This window comes from Struthio camelus, chromosome 1 (genome assembly GCF_040807025.1).
Source record: "Struthio camelus isolate bStrCam1 chromosome 1, bStrCam1.hap1, whole genome shotgun sequence".
Lineage (NCBI taxonomy): Eukaryota > Metazoa > Chordata > Aves > Struthioniformes > Struthionidae > Struthio > Struthio camelus.
The window spans coordinates 2,193,079-2,215,815 of record NC_090942.1 but is presented as its reverse complement, the minus strand read 5'-3'; the positions used below and the strand labels follow the sequence as shown (position 1 = coordinate 2,215,815).

Here is a 22,737-nt window from a genome sequence, read left to right as displayed (position 1 = left end):
CCCCAGTGTCGGGTTCAGGGGAACAAAAAAAGCAACTGGAGCGAAACAGCCGGTGTTTCTGACGGAGATTTCACTTTTTGCCCCGCTCCGGGGATGGGACATGGGGAATCTCACAGGATGGGGCATGGGGTGCTCACCAGATGGGACATGGTGATCCCTTGGGATGGGACATGGGGATCTTTTGGGACGGGTCACGCAGATTCCCATGGGATGGGACATGGGGGGGGGGTCCCTTGTGTTGGGACGTGGTGATCCCACGGGAGGGGACATGGGCAATCCCTTGGGATGGGACATGGTGGGGGGGGGGTTCCTTGGGATAGGCCATGGGGCTCCCTTGGGTTGGGACATGGGGATCCTTTGGGATGGGATGTGGGGGACCCCTCGGGATGGGATGCGAGGGATCCCCCGGATGCAGTTCCCAGCAGCCGACCCCGTCCCTGCCGCTATCTATCAATCTTTTTCCGCGTTTCTACCCGTCTCCTCCAGCGTTTCCAGCAAGAAGCCACCAGCGCCCGTGCGCCGGCTCCGGCCCAGCGCTGCCAAAACAGAGCGGCCGAGCCTCAAAACCCCATTTACCGCTTTTCTCCCTGCAACGTGTCATTTGCCGCCTGAGCCCCCAGCTGCTTGGGAGGGGGGGAAGCAGCTTTTGCTCAAAAATGAAGCTTTTTTTGCAAGAGCTAAGGGGCTTGCGAGCCCCTCCGCGTCGCCTGCTCCATTCTGCTGAGACGCCGCTGAATTAGTTACCTACCTTCCCCATCCGGCGCGAGGAGCTGCTCGTGGCACCGCAGCTGAGGCTGGCAAACTCATCACACAAAGAGCTTCCCGCATGTGGCTCTGGCTTGCGCCACAGGAAAACGCTGGGATTTGGCTCCGGCGGCCCCAAAGTCGGCCCGGGGGATGTGAGCATCCCGGCAGGGATTAACCGCAGCTCCTGGGGGCCGGCTCCTTCCCCTTGCGCCGCGGGGGGCCGGCGGGCTCCTTCTTCGGGAGAAGGAGGGCAGGTATTTTTAACCCCAGGAAAGGAGTTAGGCCCTGGGCGTCTTTTTCTGCTGCCCGTCTCGGCTCACGGCAGCTTGGATGCTCCCGCAGCTGCCCCGTGTCCCCACCGCGCTGGGGGGCCCTGGCACTGCCCTCCCCGATGCCGTGAGCCGGCCAAGCGGCGTATTTCCAGCCCAACTGGTGTAAAAATGCTCCAGGAGCGAAGTGGACGCGTTGAGTTGTCACGTTCGAGGTTTATTAGGGGCAGGCGTGATGAGCAGATAGCCCCAGCGGTGAGAAAGCCCATGTGCTGAGCTTGGATCAGGGCCACCTTCTGCCTCAAGATGGATCTTAAATCAGTGCACAGATAGACAGAAAATAGTATCTTATTTAAGAGACCTCTAGAAAGCTCTCTTTTTCTAGATAGGTTTCTAGGTATCTCTAGCTACTTAGGACTTGACTCAGGGCTTTCAGGAGTAAGGAAGGTTCATCTCAGCCAGCGTTGGCCACCAGCCACGGAGGTGATGTCCAGGCTATCCATCTAGAGCTCCCCTCTAACAGACGGGAAGCAAACAGACACTTTTGGGTGTGATTCACCCAAACCAGGCATTAGGATGACCTAAGCAGGCGTTCGAGTGAGAAGACTGGCACTGTACGAACGCCTCCTCCTCACCATCGGCTGGGAGAGGAGTCCCAAGCTTGGAGAGAGACGGCTGGAGAAAGAGAGGGTCAATCCCAGCCCGCGCAAAGGAGCCACCTCGCTCTTCTGGGGCCTGAGGGAAAAATGGACGCATTTGCAGGTGAATAATGCCATTAACAGGAAACAAAGGTGCAGAAGGACAGGAGCCATCTCTCCCAACTCCCTTCTCCATGGGTTTCTTTCTGCTTTCCTCCATGCTGAGCTTGAAGACCTAAAAAGCCAGTTATTCCCACAGATCCCTAGCCGTGGGGAACCACTCCAGGTCCAACAGCCCCAGAAGGTCTCGGCTGACCTAAATCAGCCAAGTCACGGGCCAAGTGACGGAGGGCAATTTACCCGCCTGGGGTGGCAGGACCACAGCGTCCGAGCGCTGCAAATCACGCACTCAGACGACAACTGAGCAATAAAAGATATTGGCCTCCTCTCCGCAGCTTCAGAATAAAGCTCTTGCGTGGTGGCACGAGCCTGAACGCTGCTTTCCCGTCTTCACCGCCCGGGAAATCCTCGCGTAGAACTCGATTTCTCGCTTGGTTCGACGCTGGCCCAAGGTCAGCGCTGGCGGGGAGTGGAGCCAACCAAAAGCGAGGCCAGGCAAAGCCTAGAGGAAGAAATAACTTTTCTGCAGGGCTCCCATCCCTTCCAACAGCGTCCCCCATCCAGGGCATCTCTTCTCACCTAGTTAAAGCCAGGACCCAGGATGAGAATAAAGCAGGTGAAAATACATCCAAGAGAGGCCTCCTAAGCTTAAGTGATGCAGAGCGAGCGAGGTCCACGCAGCCGTCCCCGAGGGGCTCTCGCCGGGAGGGCAATCGGCACTGCCAGTCAGCCGTCAGCACACATCTGACTCGGATACCTGCTCCCTCGGCCTCCAGCCACCGCCTCGCTGGCCCACGTCCCACCTCATGTTTGCAAGTCCCCGCGGAGCTTCCCGGGAGCCGGTGTATTTGGAGGCCACAGGCGCTCGCACCGTGGTGGCCTCCCCAAGCTATAAGCCCGCACGCACCTTCGCCCTGACCAGCTCCTCCAGCGCACGAGACCACGGGGAGGAGGAGACGGGCACGGCGAGCGGGTCGGCTGGAGATGCATCTCCATCTCTCTGAAAGCAACGGCTTTCACCAGGTCTTTTTTGCTCATGGAAGGTTTTGTCAAGGACAAAGGACGCAAAAAGTCTTGAGGATGAGTCTAGAGGAAGGAGCCAAGGTCTCTGCTATTTTAGGTCCTTAACAGAGGCGTTTAATTTAGGATGCCGCAACCTAGTTCCCCTTCTGCTCCGTGGAGAGAGGCCTCCTCACTCCATCTAAGGGCCGAATCGCTTGATGGAGAAAAAAAGAGGGAGACCAAGGGGAAAACGCCTTCACCTATCCCATTTGGGTCAAACATCTGGGCATCTCCTACGTCTCAGCCCAGAGCCTCACCCACCACCTCGCTTCTCTCTTACAAACCGCCTCGTGGTCTCACCTCCTGCACAGCAGGCCTCTCCCCCAGGGCAGGGGTCTCCCAAGGCCTTTTGCTGCTTCTGTAAAGCCCGCGCGCCCCTACGAGCGTGCGACCGCTCCAAGAACGAGCCAATTTTGCGCCGACGTCAGTTGTTTTTCCTCAGGGGGATAATTTCAGCCTCCCTCGTGGCCGCTGGTTTAACTCCTTAAAGCAGCTCGGTCACAGGCTGCCTGTTCACAGCCTCGATCCAAGCGAGGATAAGGATTACGAGGCACCAGGAACCGGCAGGGTTCCCGCGCAGCGCCCAAACGCACCTCCTGCCATCCACCTAAGGAAGAAACACAGTCAGGCACAGACAGAAAGTTGTGGAGTGAGTTTTAATCGCAAATAACACTCCCGTCCACGTTCTCACAAAGGTGCCCGCCAGCCACCGGCGTTTGTGGCTCCGCACCCTCCAAAATCTTACCGTTACAATGTGCTAGAAATCATTTTAAAAAACAAAAAAATTAGACAATGGGGTATAAATACATACAACTTCTTCGCAGCGTGCCGTACTCCTGCAGAAGAAAGGCCAACGCTTTCCAAGCCTGGAGTCTCGGCACCTAAATCCACAGAGACGCCGCACGTTGGTAGGGCACCTTGGGCAACGGACTCCCCGCTCCACCAAAGCGCAAGCAAGTCTCTGCTGTCAGGGCAAAACCGAGCGAGTTCAAGCCACCTGAGACCCAGGAGCACCTTTCCGTCCGCCCTGCCTGGCTGTAGCTCAGCCTGGGGCGGCCACAGCGTGCTGAGGCAGAGCTGAGCTGAGCTTTCCGCCGGCGAACCGAGCGGCGGAGCAGCCAACGCTGCCCGCGGCCGATCCACCCGGGACGCGCCAGCGGGAGCCGCGGCCCGCGCCGAGCGCCCTGGGATCAGGTCCGCGCTCGCCCGGTGCAGACGGCAGCAGAGCGCAGGCTTAACCAACAGCACGGGCAGGCGCTAGGGTGCTATGCAATATATAAGTAGTCTAGGTTTCCAGAAGTCCTAAGAAATCAGCGGCGTTTTTCCCACTAAAAGGTCTCCCTTACAATTAGGTACCTTGCTACAGATTTAGGCACCAGCTTTAAGCAACCAGGGTTTGGATACAATAACCCTTGGCCTATCACTTTATCAAAAACCCTGTTTCCGAACAAGCAGCCTCCTGCAGGCCGGGGAACAGGATATTCACCAGCCTCAAACAGACTCGAGGCCAGGTCTCCAGCAGCCGCAAGTCAGCCGGGAGCCCCTGAACTCAAGTCTACAAACGCCCACCTGGCTCCAACTCAAGCATATGGGAGAGGCGCCATCTTCTTGCAAGCGCCTGCAAGATCAACTTGTTCCCCGGAACAAAAGAGGGAAGAAACGAACAGGGTGTGAGAAAGCTCAGGTAAACACTCCAGGTCTTCAGTGCTTTTTTTTTTTTTTAAAAAAAAAAAAAAACAGAGGTAGAATAGATACTTCATGCTCATGCTTGCTCTAAAGGTGATGCAATTGCTCCATTACTCAGTTCCAGCTGCCACGTCCAGAGAACACTGAGGTCTTTGTGTGCCACTGCTCAGACTGCAGCAGCTTTGGGGGTTTGCTAAAATCCTGCATGGGGACTTCCTAGGTGAAGCTGAACGTACCAAGTCCCCTGAAGATACTTTAAAAAAAAAAAAAAAAAAAGCCCTGTTTGCATTCGACATCTTCTCTTCCTCTCCTTTAAGCCAAGATTGAGGGAGCGACTCCTGCTCTTTGTGAATATGTGCACCTCTGCGATCCCTCTTTTATTAACGTAGCAAGAGAAAGGGTGGCTGTCCACCTCTTCCAGGAAAAGCAACAGTTGCTTGTGCTACAAGGAGTTAATTCTTCAGACTTGCAAGGCCTTTTTTCCAAGGCATCAGCTTTAGCCACACCTTGCTTTTTCTGGACAAACTTCGCATAGTTAGAGAAAAGCTGCTACGATCAAGTTCCCTCCCTGCAAGCCAACATTAACAAGCCCTGCTAGCAGCAACCAGCAGCATGCAGGAGCAACGCTAAACGGTAAGAAACTGCAAAGCCACATTTGCATCTGGACTTCCCTGAAGCTGAGGCAGCGTCTGGACAGGAGCAGGAGTAATTCAGACCTCTCCTGCAGGCTGGATCTCTAACAAGGTGCAGGAAGGAGAAACCCACAGGAGAGGGGAGGAGGCCTGAAACACTAAACTGGATTCGCAGTTTTGGGATTGATCTCTTCGTTGGCATCTTGGCTCTAGGAGCCCAGCAAGGGCACAGATGAAAGCAGGACTGGCCTGGTAGGTTTGGATTTGTTTGCATTGGATTCATGCCTTGATTTGACGTTCAAACTGAAGAGTGAAGGGAGTCAAATAATAACCAGAATCTGACATAAAAACAAAGTGAAGGGCGTAACCCAAGCAGAGTCAGCTGAGGCACTTCACACTGTAATACTCCCTTATTTAGACAGTCTCTTTCACTCCCAGCAATCCCAAAATTTGTTACAAATCCAAGGGTATTTTAGCTGCCACTAAAAAGCAGGGGTACCTAGCATTAAGCAGTCCCTATAAACTAGGTGTGAGCAGCGGCTTGCTTTTTGGAGATCTTCCAATTTTTTACCCCATGCCTGGGAGAAGCTAGCCCACGATCGTTTTCTAGGGCTTCCCAGAGGGCAAGTCATCTGGGTGAGATGCATAAAACTTCTATTTCTAGGAAGTAAGGCCATCTTGGATCCTTCTTTTATGTGCCTAAGAGAAACAAAACGCAACCAACGCAACGCTAACCAGCGGAGTCAGCTCCAGAGAAGGAACCCAGATGGTGGACGCTTGCAACTACTTTCCCAACTGATACTGCCACTGTCAAAGAGGCGTCCTGAAACTGGGAAGGTGAAAAGCCTCATCACAGGAGCCCAGGGATGCAATGACTGACTGTGACTCGCCCCCTCTGAGTCACTCTGAAGACTTTCCTGCCAAGCACGGGGGAAAAGAACTCGTGTCAAAGCCGTACTGAAGTGAGTCACTGAGGTATAAAGACCAACGTCTGAACCACAGCCGATCCACACCTTCAGGACTGGGAGGTCCATGGCTGTCGTGCAGGTGGAGCAGATCTCTTTGCATGGGCAGCTCCAGGGAATATATTCCCCAGATAACGAAGAAATTACTTTCTCCAGTTTGCAGTTAAGTCGGGCCAGCAGCAGAGACACTCAAAGTAACCTCTACCAGAGGTATCAGCCACCTTGGAAGCTGCATCTCCACTTCTGTGGTGCATCCAGCCTGGCTTCACAAGCTGTAGAGCTCATACAGTGCTTCCTGCACCAAACCTCGAAGCAGAAACGCTGGAGAAAGTAACACAGAAGATCTACAGGCCTGAAGAGAGTCAGCTAACAGCCTGCACGGCTTATCAGCTTGGGCATGGTGTCCAGCCAGCTTCATGTGGAGCCCGTTGGTCACCTCTGCACTGCACTTCCCCGCGCAGCTATAATACCATTTTGCTGGTGTCCGGCATGCTGGCAATTTGTTACTTGGCATACAAAGGTGCATGGGAGACCAGTATGGCCTGGCAGGGTACAGAACTGGCCTTCTGCTCCTTCCACAGGTCTTGCAGGCTCTCCCGAGCCTCTCATTTCCACCTCTCACGCCAAGCAGTGCAGCACAGTGAAGCACTTTGGGATGGATTAGCAAAAGCAGAGCTTTACATGCAGGGCTGCTCCCTGGGCTAGGGTTGCACACAGTCAGCGAGGTGGCTGACGGAGAGCAAGCACTCAGCGAGCATCCGGTCACATTTCTCAGGCAGCCTCCTGCTAGCCACGTGGCTCACCAGGCCTGGGACAGGCGGTGCTTAGGTGCTCGTAGCTAGCAGCGAGTGAAGGTACCCGTTCAAGCCAGGCGTACAGCCAACCTCACCCTGTGGTGGGGATGACGCTCCACCTACCTTACACAGCTTGTATTACTAAGTGCCTCCACCGCTTACTCAGGTGGAGGCACCCTCAGCAATTTACAGGCCAGGATGGACTGCTGTGATCATCCAAATTTGACCCTCAGCATAGCCCCGGCCCCAAAGAACCCAGCTCCCCTTTCAGGGAAACATTATCTCCAAAGCGTCTCATTCTCAGCTTAATTTGGGATGGCTGTAGCGATTCCCACACCCAGCTCTCCAGACTATACCCTGCTGCAAAGATGACTCAGCTATGCACGTAGTCACTGCGAACCGCCACAAAAATTGCAGTCCAAGGTTTTCAGGGAAACCAAAACTCAGTATTGATTTATCTTAAAATCCCCTTTACCTTTATTCTAAGCTGTAAAATGCAAGAGCTCAGAAGATGCTTCACAACCAGCTGAGGAACCCCGATAGGATTAAAAGAACCGAGGACTAGATGAGTTGGAGACAAGACAAGAAACATTTTAAGAATCTCAAAGGGAGTTATTTTCGCTTGCAATTTAGAAATCCAGGAACATACAATTAAACACGCAGTAGATGATCAACAGCCACCTGCCTCGGCACCACAGCACACAGGGGAATGATTTGGGTGTTGTTTTCTAGCTTTTTGGTTCTAAAAGCACCTTCCTGGAACACTTTTCCATCCAGGCACAGGAGTAACAAGAAAATGTCTTGCTTTCCAAGAAAACAGCTATTGAATGTGCATGCCTATTCCTACCAAAGCATAACTGCTTAGCTCTTCCAGCAAGTCCTTACTGGATGCGCGCACCCATCAGCAGGGCCACTTAAGAGAGGAAGAAAACTAACCAAATCTTAGGACCTACCACAGAGGTGGCTTTCAAGAGAGGAAAAATAAAGATGACATAAAAAGGAATTGGTCATTTTATGCCTGGTTGTTCGAGGAGTTTTTTGGTTTGTCGTTACATTAGAAACTTGGGCGCTGCCTAAGCTGGTCCAATAATGAAATGGTAATATTAAAAAAGCAAACTACCAAGAGATTTGAATTTTCAACTCAGACTACTGAAAGGTCTACATTTTCCTAATATTTACTTAACTGTAAGAATGAACACTTTGGACGGAGGAAGCTTGTGTTGGAAGATTCAATACAAAACCTTTATCCTATCAATTACAAGGGTGAATCCCACAACAGACATCTCTAGGGCTTCCCTGAGCTTCTTAGCAATTTCACATTTCTGATATTTTAATTATAAAAATCCGATGGAATTATAAACAGACAATCCCCCCAAAATCACAGTCTCAAAAACCCGTCCCAGTCCTGCACGATATCAAAGAGCAAAAACGACAAAAACAGGGTATGGGGGAGGAAATGAACCTAACCAAAAAATGGTAAACAAAGTAATTCACTGGTCACCATTAAAGTGCATTCAGTTCCACCTCACCTCGCTGACCCTGCTCCTGCGCTATTTTCCCCTTCTCTCCCAAGGCCAAGCCCTACCGTGCCAGCTGGAGGAGTATGGGAGCTCACAGGCAGCAGACAGGAGGCAAGCTACCGCTCGTTCTCATGTGTCAGTTCACAGCACGAAGGACGTCGAGAGCCCTGAGTTAGCTTGATACCACGTTAGACACCTCAGAGGATTTCGTAACGTTTGCCGTCGTTCAAATCACAGTGCTTAGACTTGCCCCAGGGAGCTCTATCCCTTTAATACCAAGCACCTTGGTGGTGACTGCCTTCAGACGACACGCAACGTCTCATGTGGAAGGAAGTCTACAATTTCGTCTCTGCTGATATAAACGTCACCACTAACGTTTAAATCGCCAAAGCACAAAGCTGCGATAGGTTGTGCTGAAGTCAAAGGACTCAAACGCAACACCCAGCGACACACAGCTGGGGGTTGGCTCCCATTACCAAATTCTGGAGAAGCTCCGGAATCAAGAGATAATCTCAGAGGGAAAAACATCTCAAAACCCAAAGCACAACCCAGCCCTGCTACTGTCTTTCACACGTGGGCATATCCCAAAGGGATCTGCTGCAGCACGACACAAGGGACGTGACCCCACCACGGCAGCGTGACTTTACAGACAGGGCGCCATAGTTCTGGCAATATAGGGCAGCAAGCCCACCACTTATTGCACATAAAACCAACGTTGTAGCCACAGTGTCTCAGAACAAGTGGAGAAATGTTCTTTGGGACCGGCCATCTGGAGAAAAGCCTCCGTGGATGTGTAGATAGACCTGCTTCCTGCTTGGGCTTGTAAGCTGGACATAGCACCACCCTGGGCGAGGCACTACAATCACAGCCAGCGCACCTTCAGCAAGCAAGGAGCACGGGTGAAGCCAACCCAGATCTGTCAGCAATTTGCCCTCACTGCTGGTGTTTGGCCAAAGCCCGCTGAAGTCGATGGAAAGTCACCAACTGGCTCCAGTGTCTCTGGATTAGTCCTGAGCCTGCTGAGGTCTTATTCTGCCTCCAACTAGAGCATCCAGGTCATTTGAGCTTTGTCTCTTGGCATTAGGCAGTTATCGTTCGAGTTATCAACGCAGAGGTGGGAGCCAGCATTCCCACTTCAGAAACGTAGACGTCTGTATCCGAGGATATCGTCTCTAGATCCCTCTGCAGTCAGTGGAGAGACAGAGAGGCGCTCCAAGGGCATACCGTATCATCCTAACACAGACATCTAAAACAGGACAGATGAATCATGCTCTAGAAGTATTTATTTCTCTCCACTGACCGCAAAAGGAACCTGGCTAGATCACATGGAGATGTCTTTAGGCTAGAGACATCTAAAATTAGGCAAGATTAATCCCACTCAAAGAGCGAGCACTGCAGCCTCTAATGGGGTAACAGTCTAGCAGAACACCATGGGGGAGAGTAACTTCAAGTCAGCGCTACACCTTGCCTAAGTCTGTCGTAGCCAAAGCATTCACTGATGAAGAAGAGGAAGGGGTGTGAAGTGCTGCCTCATAAATACTATTTACACCAGTTTGCTTAAATTAAAGTTTGTTTCTTGTGGGGAGGTAGACGAGAAAGAGACAGAGACTTCATACTGTGGGATCTAAAGATACCGTCCTTCCCGGTCACCTTGACCCCTGTCAGTTGTATGATAGGTACTGGATCAGTCGCTGCGGGATGTTTAGCTTGGCAATCTTCTCCAGCGCCCGCTGCCCCGCTGCTTTCCTCACAGTAACTCTGCAGAGCTGCGACAAACTCAGAGGCGTTTCTAAAACAAGAAAAGAGGATCCAAAGCTATCGTCGCAGCCCAGCAGATGGCTGATCTTTCTGCAGAGCGGAGACCTCCCGGGAGAGTGACGCTTGGCATCGCTCCCTTTGTAATCACGAACCTGTCTCTACTTACAAGGGCTCTAATTCCCACAGTACCCAGCGCCCAAGGAAGACATTGCAAAGTTGCCAGTGTGCTCTCTCGAGGCTCATCACACTGCCAATCCTATAATGAACACCGAACACATCTACAGCGCACTGCTCCCAGCTCCCTTCCTCCCCCCCTTTGCATCCCCCAAAGACCAACCACGTAGGCTGCAGCCAGAGGGGTTCATTAGATCATCTGCTCTGATCCACTGGGGCTATCCAAAGCCTTCAAATTTCCTTTGGTAATGCTGTATTAAGTCTCAGCAATGCCAAATAAAGGAATAAAACCTACTTCCAACCCATCTCCTCTGCTGCCCTATTTTTTCATCTAAGGATTGCATTAACCCTTGTCACTAAGCAGCTGAGAGCTCAGTACAACTCTCTAAACCCTTTCCAGACTGCCCCCAATCTGCAGCCCACAGCCTCTATCCCAGATATCAGTGCACACACACACACGCAAACACAGAGTTATGATGAGCCACGTTGCTCTGGAAGCCATCAGGGATAAGAAGCTACTGTCCCTACCCCGACAGCTTTGGCAACCATCAGCCTCCAAGATCTGTTCCCGTCCTGAATCTAGTCCTGAGCTTAATGATGCAAGTTAAAAACAAACCAACCCTCCCCCCCAGAGCTGCTATTAAAGTTATCACAATTCTGTTAGAACAGTCTTGTGTTAAAAAGCAACTACACATGCAATTCTGCCAGCAGAGCTGAGGGGGGCAGTAAACTCTGGCAAGATACAGTAAGTATTTACGGGCATGTAGGACTCGATCTCTTAACCCAGTTCAGCTGCAGCCAGAACAGCATGCTTAACTGCCATCTAAGAAAAGAGGGAAACAAATAACTTAGAGGAGAGACTGCTACACAGTCAAACGTCTCCTCCAAAATCAGATAGCCAACAAAGCTAAAGTTTAACACGTTCCCTAACCCTGCCGCAAAAAGAGTTTTCAACCGGATCGGTTCCTTGATCTCACTCAAGGCACCAAAGCATAAATGCTCATACTAACGTGACAGAGGCCTGAACGCAGTGAGGGCAAGACTTGGACCATTTTACCACTGTCATTAAACCACAGTTAAGCAAAGCTAGCCTGCTGTCAGCTGGATTTACCACCAAGAACTCAGTACCTTCATAGGAAGATGATCAGGGATCTACAAATCAAAGCGGACTGAGAATCGCTGACATGGAGTAATGGAGTTGGCAGTCATTGAATTCCTGGGATAGGGGATCACATCTCACTCACTTTCATAGTATTCAAAGCACTTTGCTGTGGGACTGCTGCTCCAGGTGTAATCGGATGGCTTCTTTCCTCGGTTGTCCCTCGCGTAAATGTTTCCTCCAAATTCAATCAGCATCTCCACCAGATCTACATTTTTCACTTTAGCCGCATGGTGGAGGGCTGTCTCGTGTAGTTTAGCAGCATTCACATTTGCCCCTGGGACCAGAAAGAAAAACAAATCTGTTCATGAAAGCCTCACTTGACTCAAATGTAAGGGATGATTTGGCTGGAGAAAAAAATGCCATTAAAACAAGTACAAGTGGCTAGAACGAGATCCAAACAAAACAGCCTAAACAGGAAACCAAACCACTGAACAAGATCTCAGTGCTGGCAACGCATGAGTTTTCTTCTCCGGCTTTCTGTTTTCCTTGCAGAGAAAGGATTTTAGCCCACATTACTAGGGAAATAAGCTGCTGAGTGTGACATTCAGAGCTGCTTCCTCAATCTGTGCTGAAATCTGAAGCCAACAGAGAGACATTCCCAGTCATCTCAACAGAGTGCTCATACTCAAGGTATACAGTGACATCTTTGTTAACTATTTTTATTTAAGAGAAACACTCTAGTCCTGTGAGATGCAGCAGCTCACTATCACACATTACTCCAGGATCAAGTCTTAGTCACAGGATATTTTTGCTGAGGAAAATCTGGCTTTTATAAGCGGACAGCAGAAGGTCCCAGAACTGTTTGTGTTCCTTCTCTCAAGCTGATTTGTTCAATAAAGGTGAGCTGAACCTCACTGAATTCACACAACTGACTTCAAATATGTATATCTGAGCAAGTCACACTGGACTCTCCTTATAATTAACAAAGGACAAGCAGGCATTTCTGGGGGATCAATTAATCTCATCTGAAAAAAGGTGGCCAGTACAGGGAACTGGGGGGAGAGAGGGGGCAGGGAACGGCTAGCTGAGCTGTCTAATTTTTAGACAGTTAATATTCAGCAAGACAAATCCCACCCTAGGCAAGATCACTTCCTGGTAAGGACTGGAATCGGACTTCCTGTTTTTGCCTAATTCCTCCAAAATTAGCTGCAGTGAACCTGGGATGTGAAGCCTGGAGCACAGAATACTTACTTGAATGCCCACCAAACTCATCTTGGCGCAACACTTTCCACATCTCCCAGAGACGTGAACTGAGCTCATCTCTAATTTTCTGTACAACATCAAACCCTAACATCTCTCTGCTATGCAAAACCATATGACTACACTACCAGTACCGAACCCACGCACACCAGTTGATACCAATGTCAGCCAGAAGTTGAAACACTGCTCCCAGGGGCTGAAGAGTTCTGGTTTTTATTAAACCAAGGGAATGGAATTATTGCTGGAGACATCATGAACTGGATATTGACATGCATACGCTGAAAAATGCTTAAGCAACATTTAGCTTTGCTTAGGTAAAACCAAAATCTTTCACCACCGTCACTGATGTCATGCTGCAAACGAGCAAGCTCTTCAACAAGAAGATCACCATGGAGCACTGAGAGGCAAGTGCTGCATACGGACTCCACCACATACTACCCATCCAGCAGCAAACCCCGTGGCTGCCATACCTGCCTTGAGCAGCAACTTCACACAGTCCAGATGCTCCCTGGCACAGGCCACATGCAGGGGCGTCCCAAAATGGCAGTCGTGGGCCTCCAAGTTTGCACCGACGTCTATGAGGAGCTGTACGCACTCTGAGCTACCTTTAGAAAGGGAAGATGTGAGTCAAAAGAAAGAACACAGCTCGGATGGGAGCACCTGGCGTGCGGACATCAGCGTGGCTTAAGAACTGCCTGCTTAATATTTGGGAGATGGCTGCAAAATACAAACGCGTGCATTTAATTTCCCTCGGGCACTAACAGGGCCTCCAAAGAAAACACGCGATGCCTCATCACTCACGCCTTTCAAAAGGCAATTGCACTAAAGGTGGACTATGACAACGCCTCTCCCCTTTATAGGGGAAGACACCCTACAGATAATGAAACTATTTCAGGTAATACAGGCATTACAAGACTTGGCGAGAACTGATGCAGAGACATCCACATAGCTCTAGACAGAATCGGCCGAGCCCAGCAGGGCTCACTTACTCTATCTGAGCCAACGCGCTCTGTCGTAGGACCAAGACTGGGACCAGGGTACAAGTAACATAGTAACATCTGCGTGACACTAAACTAGAGCTAGCAGGCTTGGCAGGGAGTCAGCTGAAACAAATCTGAGTCCGAGGATTTGCACTCAACAGCCTGTGCTTAACAGAGCCAGTTGCATGGCTGATCCTGCCTTGGGTGGATGAGATCACCTTCAAGACCCCCTCCAGCCCTATTTTTCCCAATTCTAATAATATGACTTAACAGAAAGTGAGCAGTCATCATCAGTGAACCTTAGGAAAAATGTTTAACAAACAGAAGCGGGAGTCGATGGTTATTTATTTAATTATCTACCCACTTGTCGTGAATGCTGTCTCCCAGAGCCTCCATAGTCAAAAGGAAACTCTGTCCAGGACAGTATATAACAAAGATGGTGAATGGGAGGAGAAAGGAACCATTGTATCTTACAAAGCGGCAACTGAGGCACAAAACAATTAAGAGATTTGGCCATGACCATCAAACAGAGTCACTGCTTTTCTCACGCCCACGCTTTCCCACTGTTGCATCCACGGGAGCAGAAATTCAGAGGTGGAATTACGCCCACAGTGGAGCAACACAAGAAGGGCGCCTTTCCTAAATGCTCTGGGCAAACTTGGGGAACAACCCTGTCCCAGCAGCTGCTGAGGTTGTCCCCCCATCTCTCCCACTCCGGATGGCCTGATCACCTAGATCCTGGACAGAAGTCTCCATGTGGAAAAAGCTGCGAGACGGACAAGGAGCTCCCACCTCACAGCTTCCTCCAACCACTGCTGCTGCCACCTGGGCAGCAATAGCAGCTCTGAACAACCAGGAGGGGTCCGGGATGGGACTATCTGTTTAAAACAGTCTTAATTGCTCTTAATCAGAGCAATTTATCTCACCTTGACTTGGATCAGAAGGGAAGGATGCAAACTCCCCTCTGCTTGCCAGAGCAAAGCTACTGCTTTGGCTCAAAGTCTTCTAATAGAGGAGCAAGGAGCTGACGTTTTTCTGCCTAAGATCTTATCCTACGCCTGTCACGAGGGGATAAAAGCACCCAACACAGGGGACTGCTTTATTTGATGGATACCACAGCACTTTCCATTGCAAGTTCAAAGGGAGCTGTGCAGATTTTTGTCCAGATAACAGTCATTACAATACACAGCAGAGACAAGCTGACGTATTTTCCAGCTGTAACGGTTGCGTGAGCAACAAAAGCTTACAGTCAATTTAAGATTCTTGACAACTGCTTTTTTTCTGCAAGCCCCAAGTAAAAGTGCACAGACCCGATGCCATGGGCTTACCGTTCATGCAGGCTTCGTGGAGAGGCGACGCCGTGTAAAGGGGAGGGTTCACCTTCGCACCGTGGGACAGCAGCACTTTCACACACTCTATGCTACCCGAGGCACAGGCGTCACATAGCGGAGTGCTGCCATCAATATTCCGAGCATCCACCTTCAAGGCAGAAAAACTGTTACGTACCCACCGGCTGTTGTGTGCCTTGATGATATTTTTGCTTCTTTTAACTCTGTAGAATTGTTCAGGGCTCAGGAACCAGGTGGTGGATACTGCCAGCAACCTGGCTCACACTGCTCCCAGCTCCCACCTCAGAGCATGCAGGATGCACACTGATTTCACAAGCAGCTTCTACAGTTTAGGATGCTATTTCCTTCCCAAAGTTTTGCCGAGCCAGGGCAACACAATGCACAAGTTCCTGTTTTACAGCAAAGTCAGGCTTCATGAGCAGATTCAACCAAGCTGGGCTGACTTTGCCCTGAGAAGGACTAGGAAGCGTACATATGCTTCATTTCACCAGCTTTGCTCTGAGGACAGCTGCCTTTAGCATGTGAGAAGTCACAAGCCCTTGAAGACAGTAAAGTCTCCAGCCATATCCAGAAGATGACGTTTGCCAGATTTTTCTTTCCATAATAAAATTAAGTAATAGAAGAAACACAAGAATAAATATAAACCCCCATAGGAAACCACATATCCCCTGCTTCTCTTCTAGCTCCCTTGGCCTCGATCAAGGGAGCCCAGGGTGACTAAGCCTCTACTCTAATGTCCGAGCAAAGAGCCTAGAGTAAGATGGAGGGAATCTGGATCCCTGGAATAACTTCAGACATCAGGATGAAGTGGGACTTAGAGAATCTCGTTTTTCTAGATTAGTTCGACACATCTGCAAGGGATAGAGTTCTCTGGGCTCCTCTTGATCTCAGTGCGGGATCAACGTGCAGGAAGAGCTGCATGACTCAGAACAAAGCTATAGGACAGGAGCTTAGCTTCCCATTTTGTCCAGACCTCTTGGCTCAGAGCTGAATACAAACCTGGGCCCCTGCAGCCAGCAGGAGTTTGACACACTGCGTCTGCCCTCGCAGGCTTGCCTCGTGCAACGGGGTGATAGAGTCATAGGTGACTGCATTGACGCAGGCTCCACTCTCGATCAACTGCTGCAGCTGTAGGATTTCTCCCCGCCTGGCTGCTTCATGAACTGGCGTGCGATCAGCCCAGAAGCCTGGAAGAGGGAGGGGACCGAGGAAAGAAAAGAAAAAAAAAAATTCAGAATGAATGAGCTTCTGTGCTGGAAAAAAGCAGTTCGGCCAGAAGCGCAACATGGGCTGGCAGCTTGGAGACACGGGAATAAGAAGCTTATTCCTCACTGTGCTCCCAACTCAGTGTGCGATTTTAAATTAGCTGCTTCATGTTTCTGCGTTCTGCACTGAGCACTGACCTCACAGGGACTGCTCAGGACACGGGGCGCTCTTACGATTTCCTTGCTTGAGACTTTTTTCCAAACGCACAGCGTTAGTAGCATTCAGATAGCTAGGTCCAGACTCTTCCCATGTAGCTCTTAACTATTTTAGAGTTCGAGACACTGTCCCTCTTGGCTCCGTCTACAGCAACTGGAAATGGACATCTCCAGAGAATGCTTCAGTCCATCTAAAAACTATCTTCCAGAAACGCCAGTCCCTCTCAAAAGCCAACAGAGCTTAGACAAGTTAAGTTCCTAACTTAGGCACCTTTGTTGAGTATCTGCATTTATATAGGGTGAGTCTGGGCTTGGCTTCCCAGCACAAACTGACACTACTGTCCCGTTTCAGGTATGCTTCGCTTACCAAGCTAGGAACAAGCGAAGAAGAGTCCTACATATTTTCATACAACCTTCAACAAGATAAATCCATCCTCTCTGTAAAAACACGTGCCTAGATACTCTGCAAAAGTAGGGTTTATACAACTCTTCCTAGCCCTGATCAACCAAGGAGTGGTCTTTGGCTTTGTCTTCAGCCATAAAACGCTGCACGGTCAGGCACTTCTGGCCGCCTCGCTGCACTGACACAGTCAGGCCTCCAGATCTTGCATGGCCAAGGGCAAAAGTGAGCTGGATGGTGCTGTTTGCATGCAGGTCAATACCAAGGAGAACCATCAGCAAAGCGGACCTTGCTACTACCCCTGAGAATATATCTCCACGAGATCTCTGTTTCAAGGCTGGAGAGGCAGGCACTTCCAGGCTGCGGGAGGGAAAGGATAGACAAAAAAAAGGTTGCTTTTTTTCCTTCTTTTTTTTTTTTAATAAACTCCAGCTCTCTGCTGGACCTCGTACTTGCAAACAAGGAAGGACTGGTCAGAGGTGTGAAAATTGGGGGCAGCCTTCGCTGCAGCAACCATAAGATGATGGAGTTCAGGATCCTGCAAGGAAGGAGCAGGGCAGAAAGCAGATAACAAGTGAATGTCACCCTATCTATAAGAAGGGCAAGAAGGAGGATCTGCAGAACTACAGGCCAGCCAGCCTCTCCCTGATCCCCAGGAAGGTGATGGAGCAACTTGGGCTGCGGCTCCTATCCTGGGCGCCGCTTCCAGACCTGAAGGACAGTAAGGTGATCAGGAATAATCAGCGTGGATTTACGAACGGGAAATCACGTTTAACCAACCTGCCAGCCTTCCTGTGGTGAGATGACAGGCTCGGTGGACAAGGGGAGAACAGTGGATGTCGTTTATCTTGACTTCAGTACGGCTTTTGACGCCGCCTTCCCTAACACCCACATAGATATGCTGACAAAGTGGGGTCTAGATAAGTGGTCGGTGAGGTGGACTGAAACATGCTTGAACTGCTGGGCTCGGAGGGCTGCGATCAGCATCGCAAAATCCAGCTGGAGGCCAGTTGCTACTGGTGTTCCCCAGGGGCCAATACCGGGGCCAATTCTCTTTAATATCTTCATTAATGACCTGAATGACGGGACCAAATGCACCCTCAGCAAGTTTGCAGGCAATACAAAACTAGGAGAAGCGGCTGATAAACCAGGAGGCCATCCTGCCATTCAGAGGGACCTGGACAGGCTGGAGAGATGAGCAGAGGGGAACCTCATGAAGTTCAGGAAAGGGAAGTGCCAAGTCCTGCCCCCACAGAGGAATAACCCCAGCAACAGCACAGGCTCAGGCCAACGACCTGGAGAGCAACTTTGGAGAGAAGGACCTGGGAGTCCTGGTGGACAACAAATTGACCATGAGGCAGCAATGTGCCCTTGTGGCCAAGAAGGCCAACGGCATCCTGCACTGCATAAGGTAGAGCATTGCCAGCAGGTTGAGGGAGGTGATCCTGCCCCTCTCCTCAGCCCTGGGGAGGCCTCACCTGGAGTACTGTGTCCAGTTCTGGGCTCCCCAGTACAAGAGAGACACGGCGCTACTGGAGAGAGTCCAGCCATGGGTCACAGAGATGATTAACAGAATAGAGCATCTCTCAAACAAACAAGGAGACGCTGAGACTGGGGACTGTTTAGCCTGGAGAAGAGAAGACGGAGGGGTGGGATCTTCATTTACCGGCATAAAGCACTGAAGTCATCCCAAACCAGCAGTTACGAAAGGTGCACCAGACTTTATAGGATAATACAAAGCAGAAGCCCCTTTTATGATCACCCCTTAAACGGGAATCACGAGTACTGGCACTTTTACAGCACATAATATGATGCGATCTTATTTATTGACTTGTTAGATTCTCATTCTCTTTGCCTGTATTCCTGGGCAGGACGTTTTGTCTTCCCTAGTGCTTCTGGCTTATGCCAGGAGAAGCAAGAAGAGGCAAAGTCCAAATGAGGATGGAGCCCTTGAATTTAGCTGCTAAACGGCACCACGCTGCCAGCAGCAGGACTAGGAAGGAGATGAAAAAGCTTCAGCAGCATTTAATTAAAAGGCTATTATATAGTCCAAAATCACACAGGCAAACTGCAGGGTCCTCGATTTTCTTCCCTCTCGCTACACAATTCCTTTATGAGGCAGGGTCACATGAGAGAGATATAGTCAGTCATCACGGAAGGGGCTCAGATACTGTGCAGCTTCTGAGGGACCTTCCAATAGGACTCTTCGCACGGTACATCCCACACTGCAAGGCTTCCCTCCTTCCTGCGCCCTGGCCATCCACGCCAGAAACAGCTCACTGATCCCATCTGAGCTCCCACACCCCGCCAACCGGCTGCACGAGGGGGTTACGGAGCGGGAGGGAGACTCCAGCTAGGCCCAGATCTCCTGCAGCTGCAGCACAACGTTGCTACAGCTCACCGGGCAGAGGCAGCCGTGCAAGTCTCGGGTGCAATGCAGGGAACGAAGGGCTCCAAAATTGCCGCGTTCCTGATGCAACCGGCGGGCATCACTGCAAGGTGACCTTGGCAGTGCAGCACAGCCTAACACCGGCTGTCTTTACGATGGTCCATCTACGTGGGACGCTGCTGGACCCGGCCCAGCGCTCCCACCACCTTGCCCTGCAGCAGGCATGTGATACCTCGGGGGAAGGGTATCTCAGCTCCGGTGCAGGGACCCTCTCCGGAGAGCGTCCGCACCTCTCTCCCTCCTCGTTTCCTTGAGAGAGACCCCTTGCACCCGCCCCCAAATCATCCAGCCCTCTCCCCAAAGCATGACGCTAAGATTTTGGCCTTCTCCGTCCCAGCCCCAAAGCAAGAACTCTTTCCTCCTCCAACTCTCCACCGCCTCCGAAGAGGAGGCTTCTCCTTTCTCCATGTCCGCACCCGCCGAGGTGGCACACGCGCTCAGCCTCCACCCCAGCGCCCCACGCTGCCCCCTCTCCCCCAAACGCACGCGGCTCTGTCTCCCACCACCCCCTCGAGCCCCGACCAGCTCCGGCCCCCTCGCTTTTGGGGCTCCGCGCAGCCCTACGGCCCCGCTCGCGCTCCCCCGCCTCCCCGTTAGCCCCTCGGAGCCCCCTTAGCAGGGCTGACCCTCCCCGTAGCCCCCCCACAGCCCCCTCCTCGCACCCCCCTAGACGTCACCGCGGCCTCCCCCACGTCTCCCCACAGCCCCCCCACGTCTCCCCACAGCCCCCTTACACCCTCCACAGCCCCCCACACCCCCCTCACACCCTCCACAGCCCCCCCACATCTCCCCACAGCCCCCAACCTTCCCCACATCTCCCCATAGGCCCCTCAAACCCCCCTTACACCCCCATCTCCCCATAGGCCCCTCACAGCCCCCTCGCACCTCCATCTCCCCACACCCCCCTCACACCCCCCACAGCCCCCCCACATCTCCCCACAGCCCCCCACACACCCTATAGCCTCCTACATCTCCCCACACCCCCTTCACACCCCCCACATCTCCCCACAGCCCCCCCACACACCCTATAGCCTCCTACATCTCCCCACACACCCTCACACCCCCCACAGCCCCCCTACATCTCCCCACAGCCCCACACACACCCTATAGCCTCCTACATCTCCCCACACCCCCTTCACACCCCCCACATCTCCCCACAGCCCCCCCACACACCCTATAGCCTCCTACATCTCCCCACACACCCTCACAGCCCCCACAGCCCCCCTACATCTCCCCACAGCCCCACACACACCCTATAGCCCCCTACATCTCCCCACACACCCTCACACCCCCCACAGCCCCCCCACATCTCCCCACAGCCCCCCACACACCCTATAGCCTCCTACATCTCCTCACAGCCCCCACAGCCCCCCATCTCCCCACACACCCTCACACCCCCCACAGCCCCCCCACATCACCCCACAGCCCCCCACACACCCTATAGCCCCCTACATCTCCCCACACCCCCTCACACCCCCCACAGCCCCCCATCTCCCCACACACCCTCACACCCCCCACAGCCCCCCCACATCTCCCCACAGCCCCACACACACCCTATAGCCCCCTACATCTCCCCACACCCCCCTCACAGTCCCCACAGCCCCCCCACATCTCCCCACAGCCCCCCACATCTCTCCACACACCCTCACACCCCCCACAGCCCCCCTACATCTCCCCACAGCCCCCCACACACCCTATAGCCTCCTACATCTCCCCACACACCCTCACACCCCCCACAGCCCCACACACACCCTATAGCCCCCTACATCTCCCCACACCCCCCTCACAGTCCCCACAGCCCCCCCACATCTCCCCACAGCCCCCCACACACCCTATAGCCCCCTACATCTCCCCACACACCCTCACACCCCCCACAGCCCCCCCCACATCACCCCACAGCCCCCCCCACACCCTATAGCCTCCTACATCTCCCCACACCCCCTTCACACCCCCCACAGCCCCCCTACATCTCCCCACAGCCCCCCACACACCCTATAGCCTCCTACATCTCCCCACACACCCTCACACCCCCCACAGCCCCACACACACCCTATAGCCCCCTACATCTCCCCACACCCCCCTCACAGTCCCCACAGCCCCCCCACATCTCCCCACAGCCCCCCCCACACCCTATAGCCCCCTACATCTCCCCACACACCCTCACACCCCCCACAGCCCCCCCCACATCACCCCACAGCCCCCCCCACACCCTATAGCCTCCTACATCTCCCCACACCCCCTTCACACCCCCCACAGCCCCCCTACATCTCCCCACAGCCCCCCCCACACCCTATAGCCCCCTACATCCCCCCACAGCCCCCTCACCCCCCTCACAGCCCCAGGCCCTCCCCCACAGCGCCCCCCCCACACCCCCAGCCCCCTCCTCACGCCCCCGCCGCCCCCCGCACCGATGTCGCCGCGCGCCGAGCCGCCGCTCCCGCCGCTCGCCATGGCCGCGGCCCCGCGCCCCGGGCCGCCGCCGCCGCTCCGGCCCCGCCCCCGGCCCCGCCCCCGGCCCCGCCCCCGGCCCCGCCCCCGCGTCCGCTCCGGCCGCCGCGGCGCCCGCCGGGAGTTGTAGTACCCGGGCGGGGAGGGGACGGGGCGCTGGTGGGGGGGGTGCTGGGGGCACTGGTGGGGGGGGACTGGTGGGGGGGGAATGGGGACACTGGTGGGGGGGACTGGTGGGGGGGACTGGTGGGGGGGGACACTGGTGTGGGGGGGAATGGGGACACTGGTGGGGGGGACTGGTGGGGGGAGACTGGGGACACTGGTGTGGGGGGACTGGTGGGGGTGACTGGGGACACTGGTGTGGGGGCACTGGTGTGGGGGGACTGGTGTGGGGGGACTGGGGACACTGGTGTGGGGGCACTGGTGGGGGGGTACTGGTGGGGGGAGACTGGGGACACTGGTGTGGGGGGACTGGTGGGGGCACTAGTGGGGGGGACTGGGGACACTGGTGTGGGGGCACTGGTGTGGGGGGACTGGTGAGAGGGACTGGGGACACTGGTGTGGGGACACTGGGGTGGGGGGGGACTGGGGACACTGGTGTGGGGGCACTGGTGGGGGGGGACTGGTGGGGGGGGACTGGGGACACTGGTGTGGGGGGACTGGTGTGGGGGGGACTGGGGACACTGGTGTGGGGGGACTGGTGGGGGGGAATGGGGACACTGGTGTGGGGACACTGGTGTGGGGGGGACTGGGGACACTGGTGTGGGGGGGACTGGTGTGGGGGGGAATGGGGACACTGGTGTGGGGGGACTGGTGGGGGTGACTGGGGACACTGGTGTGGGGACACTGGTGTGGGGGCACTGGTGTGGGGGGACTGGTGGGGGGAGACTGGGGACACTGGTGTGGGGGCACTGGTGGGGGGGGACTGGTGGGGGGAGACTGGGGACACTGGTGTGGGGAGGA

General features: G+C 53.4%; 1 protein-coding gene across 7 annotated transcripts; it reads right to left on the bottom strand.

Annotated features, from left to right (window-relative positions):
* Window positions 1-1,214: 1,214 nt before the first annotated feature.
* On the bottom strand, window positions 1,215-21,801 carry ASB13 (ankyrin repeat and SOCS box containing 13). Of its 7 annotated transcripts, XR_011142473.1 has the most exons (9): window positions 21,735-21,801; window positions 16,056-16,243; window positions 15,036-15,186; window positions 13,198-13,332; window positions 11,610-11,801; window positions 8,499-10,222; window positions 3,648-3,717; window positions 3,137-3,443; window positions 1,221-2,990 (listed from the first exon to the last, which is right to left on the bottom strand). XR_011142473.1 is itself a non-coding variant. In XM_068951973.1 (7 exons), the coding sequence occupies exons 2-7, from the start codon at window positions 18,426-18,428 to the stop codon at window positions 10,095-10,097; spliced, it is 867 nt and encodes a 288-aa protein (XP_068808074.1). In that variant the 5' UTR covers window positions 18,429-18,504; window positions 21,735-21,796; the 3' UTR covers window positions 3,474-10,094. The 7 variants fall into 7 exon arrangements, 3 of the variants coding, with proteins under 3 accessions (XP_068808074.1, XP_068808157.1, XP_068807987.1); XR_011142506.1 differs by lacking the exon at window positions 3,648-3,717 and having other exon boundaries at window positions 1,215-2,353; XR_011142480.1 differs by lacking the exon at window positions 3,648-3,717.
* Between the last annotated feature and the right edge of the window lie 936 nt (window positions 21,802-22,737).